The sequence below is a fragment of the Salmo salar genome, unplaced genomic scaffold (assembly GCF_965601325.2).
Source record: "Salmo salar unplaced genomic scaffold, fSalSal1 ptg000206l, whole genome shotgun sequence".
Classification (NCBI taxonomy): Eukaryota; Metazoa; Chordata; class Actinopteri; order Salmoniformes; family Salmonidae; genus Salmo; species Salmo salar.
The window spans coordinates 1,223,736-1,231,639 of NW_027675329.1; the positions used below are offsets into that span (position 1 = coordinate 1,223,736).

A 7,904-nucleotide genomic window follows, 5' to 3' on the forward strand; every position below is an offset into this window, starting at 1 on the left:
AGTAAACCTCCTCTCATCATGGGTGTGATTCAGACTGTAGTTTCTCCCTGTGTGTCCAGTAAACCTCCTCTCATCGTGGGTGTAATTCAGACTGTAGTTTCTCCCTGTGTCCAGTAAACCTCCTCTCATCATGGGTGTGATTCAGACTGTAGTTTCTCCCTGTGTGTCCAGTAAACCTCCTCTCATCATGGGTGTGATTCAGACTGTAGTTTCTCCCTGTGTCTCCAGTAAACCTCCTCTCATCATGGGTGTGATTCAGCCTGAAGCTGGAGAGGCCAGTGGCAAACCAGCCCGACCACTTTATTACTAGTTGGGGATAGATTGTATCTCTAGAGTTACAGTAGGGCATTTCCATCATGTAAAAGGACCCAGGAGCACCAACGTGATGTTCATAGGAGCATGTGTAATTTGGTGTCAAATGAAATCTAAGAGTCTATATTTTTGGTAAATGTAACTCTAGATTCATTTTTCAACCAGTGAAGGCTTTGATTTCTGGGTAAACATGGGAAAAGGGATATTAGAAAACATCTTCCAGAAAAAGTCTTAAAAGGTCCAAAATCAAAACTACATAAAAACAGAATCATGTTGACGTAAAGTCTTATAAGATATTGATGTTTTTTAAAGTATTTTTTGTGTAAAGTGATTTATTTTACATTTTGTAGATTTTATAGAAGAAAAAAAAATGTAACTAATTGTATTCGAGAGAAGAGGTCTCTTTACAGTGTCAAATTTATTTTGATCTCTATGCAACGTAGTTGAGAAGGTATTGATATTTTTCATTTACAGGCAATTGTTTGCGTTGCAGTTTTAAGACGGTTCCATAAATATGCTGTGGTAAACATTTTTTATTCGCACTAATCAATCACCACATTCTGTCTTTGTATGTCTCAATAGTATTATTTAATTAAATCCATGTAAAATAATCTTTGTCTGAAAATAAAATCTGATCCTCAACTGCGTTTCCCTCCAGTCAGCAGACGGCGATGTGCGTCTTTCAGGCGATGCTGCAGCGTGACGTATAATCTAGTGGACGGTTCTTCATAAACAGCTCGTCAACCACCTCGGTAGCTTGCTAGCCAACATAGCCGAAAGATTCAAGCTATTTAGACGCTTTCGGTCTATATTAGCTACTGTGTTTTAGACACACTTCTGTCGTATCTACTTGTTAACCTATTTAATGTAATATTACGTTATTTTTTATTAGTCAGCTATAGTAGCTGACTGGTTAAGTTAGCATTAGCCTAGTCGCTAATGATAGCTAGCTATCTAACATCCCCGACCATGAGCTCCCTAAACTACTCCCCTCCTGTTAAAGAAGAGGAGGTCTGCTGGACGGAGAAAGAAGCTCTGGGGCTGAACATTGTCGTGAAAGAGGAGAAGGAAGAGGAGGATGTTACAGTAAAACAAGAAGTAGAGGGTGAGGCTGTTACAGTGAAAGATGAAGAGAGAGACGTTTCAGTTAAACAAGAGGAAGAAGAGGATGATGCTGTTTTTGGAGTGAAGAAGGAAGGAGAGATTACTGTCACATTGAAAGATGAAGAGGAGGAGACGGGAGATCTGATTAACACCAGTAAGTACCGCCTTCAATTCGTTTTTAACTTTGGATATTCGGAGTTGGCTCGTCAATACCTCTTCAACGGAGGGCCCTGGGATGATGACTGATATGTCTAGAATCAGACGACGTAGAGACAAGCTACCCCTTGTTTTCTCCGTTCCGTTTCCAAAAAGTGACTTAACATATATATTTGAGGAGGGTCTATCTGCTGACCGCAGACTGGGGGCCACGGCATGTAGTGATTTTAATGTAGTGATGTTTTACTACACACCGTTCCCCCCATGAGAGCCATGTGAGAGTTGGGTTGGCTACACCAAAGATTATGGATATACTGACAAGATGTCTCTCCGTCCTAACAAGGGGAGTCGTTGTCCACAAAGCTGCACTGCGGGTCTTCTAGCTCCCGTTTATCTTTTCTTTGGATTGGTGGATACATCTTATTATTGTAATCTATTGTTTATATTCTATGAGGGTTGTTGTCGTCAACCGCCTGTATTCAATGGAGAGAGATGCTAAGCTACTAGCATGAATATGCATAGCGATCTGAAGACAACTCCTATAGTGTTTTTATCAAAGTTGTCGGTATGTCACGTGTCCACGTAACAACTTAATCACTACGAAACTTCTGTTAGAGCAAGTAAACCTCACGTAGCAAATAAGCCATTCATTTTGTTGTTGACCAAATTCAACACTTTCCACATTGGGTTGATAATTGTTTCCACTTGGATACAACCAACTGTAACCTACTGGCATGACCTAGAGAGGTACAACCTACTGGCATGACCTAGAGAGATACAACCTACTGTAACCTACTGGCATGACCTAGAGAGATACTACCTACTGGCATGACCTAGAGAGTTACAACCTACTGTAACCTACTGCCATGACCTAGAGAGATACTACCTACTGGCATGACCTAGAGTGTTACAACCTACTGTAACCTACTGGCATGACCTAGAGAGTTACAACCTACTGTAACCTACTGGCATGACCTAGAGAGTTACAACCTACTGTAGCCTACTGGCATGACCTAGAGAGATACAACCTACTGTAACCTACTGGAATGACCTAGAGAGTTACAACCTACTGTAGCCTACTGGCATGACCTAGAGAGATACAACCTACTGTAACCTACTGGCATGACCTAGAGAGTTACAACCTACTGTAACCTACTGGCATGACCTAGAGAGATACAACCTACTGTAACCTACTGGCATGACCTAGAGAGATACAACCTACTGTAACCTACTGGCATGACCTAGAGAGTTACAACCTACTGTAACCTACTGGCATGACCTAGAGAGATACAACCTACTGTAACCTACTGGCATGACCTAGAGAGATACAACCTACTGGCATGACCTAGGGAGTTACAACCTACTGTAACCTACTGGCATGACCTAGAGAGTTACAACCTACTGTAACCTACTGGCATGACCTAGAGAGATACAACCTACTGTAGCCTACTGGCATGACCTAGATATATATATATATATATATATACAAGCATTTCTAAACTTTTTTTCTCACTTTTATGGGGTATTGTGATGTCTTTATGAGGTATTGTCTGAAAATTGATAATTGAAAAAAAAATCTATTTCATAATAAAAATATGTAAAAAGGTGAAGGGGTCTGAATGCATGTATGTTGTATGTCCTAGGGCAGATTTAAAAAAAAATAGTATTTTCTTTCTACCAATTGATTGGTTGAAATGTTATGACGTGTATTTGTTCATATAGACACTCCCCATGTGTTTAATAAAATCAACTGTATGTGCAGAACTTGAATTGAACTGATGCTTCAAGCGTTTGATTAAATAATTAACACACACAAATGACTTGAGGAATCCAGAGGTCAATATAACCAGAAGAAAATAACCAATTCCCCACCTGCTGCTGGCCTTCGTTAATTCTGACGTAATGCTCCTGGAGTTTCCGGTAAAATAGGCAAACTTTTTCCATTTCCGTTTGAAGTGCCAATTTATCTTACCATTTCTACCGATCTGCTTGCCAGTTATGAACGAGTTACAACACCTGTTTGGCTCCTCTACTTCCTGGGTCGGTGAAGTGAGGTATTACATTTAAGGATTAAATCATTTAAGGAATATATCCAAGTCTCACGCTCATCACCTGTGGAATGCGGGGCTTCCAGCGAGGTGTGGATTTAACCTGTTAGGGCTAGGGGGCAGTATTTAAACGGCCGGATAAAAAACTTACCCGATTTAATCTGGTTACTAATCCTACCCAGTAACTAGAATATGCATATACTTATTATATATGGATATAAAACACCCTAAAGTTTCTAAAACTGTTTGAATGGTGTCTGTGAGTATAACAGAACTCATATGGCAGGCCAAAACCTGTGAGATTCCTTTACAGGAAGTGGCCTGTCTGACCATTTATTGGCTTTCTTTGACATCTCTTCCCAAAACAACTCTGCGGTAACGTGACACTTCCCACGGCTCCAATGGGCTCTCAGAGCCCGGGAAAAACCTGAATGACGTAATTCAAAGCCCTGGCTGAAACACACGAGCGCTTTTGCTAAGTGGTCTATCAGAGGACAAAGGGCTTAGGCTCGTGCACTGGCCTCCCCCGTCTTTCTGTTTTTCCCTCTATTTACCGAAACGTAGATTCCCGGTCGGAATATTATCGCTTTTTTACGAGATAAATTGCATAAAAATTGATTTTAAACAGCGGTTGACATGCTTCGAAGTACGGTAATGAAATATTTAGAATTTTTTTGTCACGAAATGCGCCATGCGCACGACCCGTATTTACCATTTCGGATAGTGTCTAGAACGCACAAACAAAACGCCGCTGTTTGGATATAACGATGGATTATTTGGGACCAAACCTACATTTGTTATTGAAGTAGAAGTCCTGGGAGTGCATTCTGATGAAGAACAGGAAAGGTAATAACATTTTTCTTATAGTAAATCTGATTTTGGTGAAGGCTAAACTTGCCGGGTGTCTAAATAGCTAGCCCGTGATGGCTGGGCTATGTACTTAGAATATTGCAAAATGTGCTTTCACCAAAAAGCTATTTTAAAATCGGACATATCGAGTGCATAGAGGAGTTCTGTATCTATAATTCTTAAAATAATTGTTATGCTTTTTGTGAACGTTTATCGTGAGTAATTTAGTAAATTGTTAGTAAATTCCCCGGAAGTTTGCGGGGGGTATGCTAGTTCTGAACGTCACATGCTAATGTAAAAAGCTGTTTTTTGATATATATATGAACTTGATTGAACAAAACATGCATGTATTGTATAACATAATGTCCTAGGTGTGTCATCTGATGAAGATCATCAAAGGTTAGTGCTGCATTTAGCTGTCTTCTGGGTTTTTGTGACATTATATGCTAGCTTGAAAAATGGGTGTCTGATTATTTCTGGCTGGGTACTCTGCTGACATAATCTAATGTTTTGCTTTCGTTGTAAAGACTTTTTGAAATCGGACAGTGTGGTTAGATTAACAAGAGTCTTGTCTTTAAAATGCTGTAAAATAGTCATATGTTTGAGAAATTGAAGTAATAGCATTTCTAAGGTATTTGAAAATCGCGCCACAGGATTCAACTGGCTGTTACGTAGGTGGGACGATTTGGTGCCACCTAGCCCATGGGCCTCAGAGCTTGGACTCGAACCCAGAATCTCTAATGGCACAGCTTAGGCCACTTGCTCACCATTTTTGCTCCAGGCAGATATACTACATACATAACTAGCAGTTTCTGCATTAGCAGGGAGGTGTTTCTGCAATCAAATTGTGTGCGCATCGCCCTTGTCGCAATATTAGGAAACACAGAAAGGTGCCTATATTTGAGAACAAAAGTCGCCTGGCACACTGCTTAGGAGTTCAACACCTTTTACTTATTTCTAGTTACTACTAATGTGAAAACAAGACTAAATATGACTATTGTTGCTCACTTGACTGTCTTAAGACAATTGTCAAGTAATTTTAACATTCATTACAGACATCAATTGTTGTACAGTATCATGGCTACGCTGTTGGCATCACCTTTTTCAGTGGATTTCTGCTGTTGTGAGCCTTTAACTATCTGTCTGACTTGTTCACACAGGAGAGAGACGTGACTATCATGGATCCTCTGGGGAGCCTCAACATCATGATGCTAACGAGTCAGAGAAGAGTCTGTCCAGATTCTATCACCTCAAGAAACACCAGCAGAGACCCACAGGGAAGAAATCTATCTGCTGCTCTGACTGTGGAAAACATTGCAAATCTTCATCAGAACTTAAAATACACCAGCGAACACACACAGGAGCGAAATCTCACCACTGTTTTGATTGTGGGAAGAGTTACTTAAGATTAAAAGCACTAAAAGTACACCTGAGAATTCACACTGGAGAGAAACCTTACAGCTGTGATCAATGTGGGAAGAGTTTTACTACATCTTTCTCTCTGACTCTACACCAGAGAATACACACAGGAGAGAAACCGTACAGCTGTACTGAATGTGGGAAGAGTTTTACTCAGTCAAGCAACCTGTTATCACACCAGAGGATACACACAGGAGAGAAATCTTTTAGTTGTAATCAATGTGTGAAAAGTTTTATTTCATCTAGTGACCTGACTGTACACCAGAGAACACACACAGGAGAGAAATCTTATAGCTGTGATCAATGTGGGAAGACTTATATTTCATCTTGCCATCTGACTAGACACCAGCGAGTACACACAGGAGAGAAACCCTATAGCTGTAATCAATGTGGGAAGAGTTTTACTCGGCCAGACAGCCTGATATTACACCAGAGAACACACACAGAAGAGAAACAATATAGCTGTGATCAATGTGGGAAGAGTTTTGCTGCATCTGGCTCTCTGACTCTACACCAGAGAACACACACAGGAGATAAACCTTATAGTTGTGGTCAATGTGGGAAGAGTTTTACTACATTTGGCTCTCTGACTCGACACCAGAGAAGACACACAGGAGAGAAACCTTATAGCTGTGGTCAATGTGGGAAGAGTTTTACTACATCTGGCTATCTTACTCTACACCAAAGAACACACACAGGAGAGAAACCTTATAGTTGTGATCAATGTGGGAAGAGTTTTACTACATCTGGCTCTCTGACTCGACACCAGAGAAGACACACAGGAGAGAAACCTTATAGCTGTGGTCAATGTGGGAAGAATTTTACTACATCTGGCTGTCTCTCCAGATCAAAACACCTCAAGAAACACCTGCAGAGATCCACAGGGAAGAGATCTCACTGCTGCTCTGACTGTGGGAAGAGATTCACCTCTTCGTCAGGCATTAAAATTCATCAGAGAACCCACACAGGAGAGAAACCTTTTAGCTGTACTCAATGTGGGAAGAGTTTTACTTCATCTTTCTCTCTGACTCTACACCAGAGAATACACACAGGAGAGAAACCTTTCAGCTGTGATCAATGTGGGAAGAGTTTTGCTGCATCCTGCTCTCTGACTCGACACCAGAGAAGACACGCAGGAGAGAAACCTTATAGCTGTGGTCAATGTGGGAAGAGTTTTACTACATCTGGCTGTCTGACTCGACACCAGAGAACACACACAGGAGAGAAACCTTTTAGCTGTGATCAGTGTGACAAGAGATTCTCCGGTAAAAGACATCTGATCAAACATCAGAAAATACATGAATGAGTTGTTTCATGATATCAATGATATAATCTCACAATGTAGAATGTTTAAACATTGTAGAAGGAGTATTTTAATGATGTCACAATGTAGAACCCTAAACGTTTGTCCCCTGTTCTATTGATTTCAACATGATATGGATATTAGCCTCAGGGGGAAAATCCAGGCTCTGAAATGGAAGAGTTACTATTTATGAGATTTAATAAAAAGTGACTAACAAAAAAAGAGTTGTGTTACACTTACCATGTTGGTTACGCACTGGAATCAAAATGCAACACTTCAAAATGTAGCGAGCTGTTTTCTACAAGTTGTCCTCTGACCAGGGATGTACACATTATTCCCAGATTCCATGTGGTTTTTCAGCTGTTCGTTTTAACAGGATGTGCAACCTCATGTCCCTCCTCTTGCATAATTGATTTCAACATGATATCGATGAGTGATGACAAATAAGTTCCTTTGTTTAGCGACCCCTACATTTAAATGCATCACTCCAAAATGTAGCTGACTGTCTTCTTCAGGTTGTCCTCTAATCAGTGAGGTAAAATATATCTCCCATTTCCATGTGTTTTGTTTAGTTCTGTTAGTTTCAACATCATGTACAACCTGATTTCCCCCCTAATTGATATCAGTGATTTATTGCTACTTGTCAAAACAACAGCGTTTCTGGTGCAGTTTATAAGGTGCTTGTTTTAAAAATTACAAGTAATATGATTATT

The 7,904-nt window shown here is 40.3% G+C and overlaps 1 protein-coding gene across 1 annotated transcript; it reads left to right on the plus strand.

Annotated features, from left to right (window-relative positions):
- Window positions 1–1,053: 1,053 nt before the first annotated feature.
- LOC145867114 (uncharacterized) lies at window positions 1,054–7,236 on the plus strand. Its single transcript, XM_082971162.1, has 2 exons — window positions 1,054–1,570; window positions 5,630–7,236. Exons 1-2 carry the CDS (start codon window positions 1,252–1,254, stop codon window positions 7,192–7,194), a joined length of 1,884 nt encoding a protein of 627 aa, XP_082827288.1. The 5' UTR covers window positions 1,054–1,251; the 3' UTR covers window positions 7,195–7,236.
- The last annotated feature ends 668 nt before the right edge of the window (window positions 7,237–7,904 follow it).

Excerpts from the sequence above, each read along its gene's own strand:
- LOC145867114 (XM_082971162.1), top strand. The coding sequence starts at position 1,252 with ATGATAGCTAGCTATCTAACATCCCCGACCATGAGCTCCCTAAACTAC. Across the intron at positions 1,571-5,629 it reads GGGAGATCTGATTAACACCA|GAGAGAGACGTGACTATCAT; the intron begins GTAAGTACCGCC and ends TTGTTCACACAG.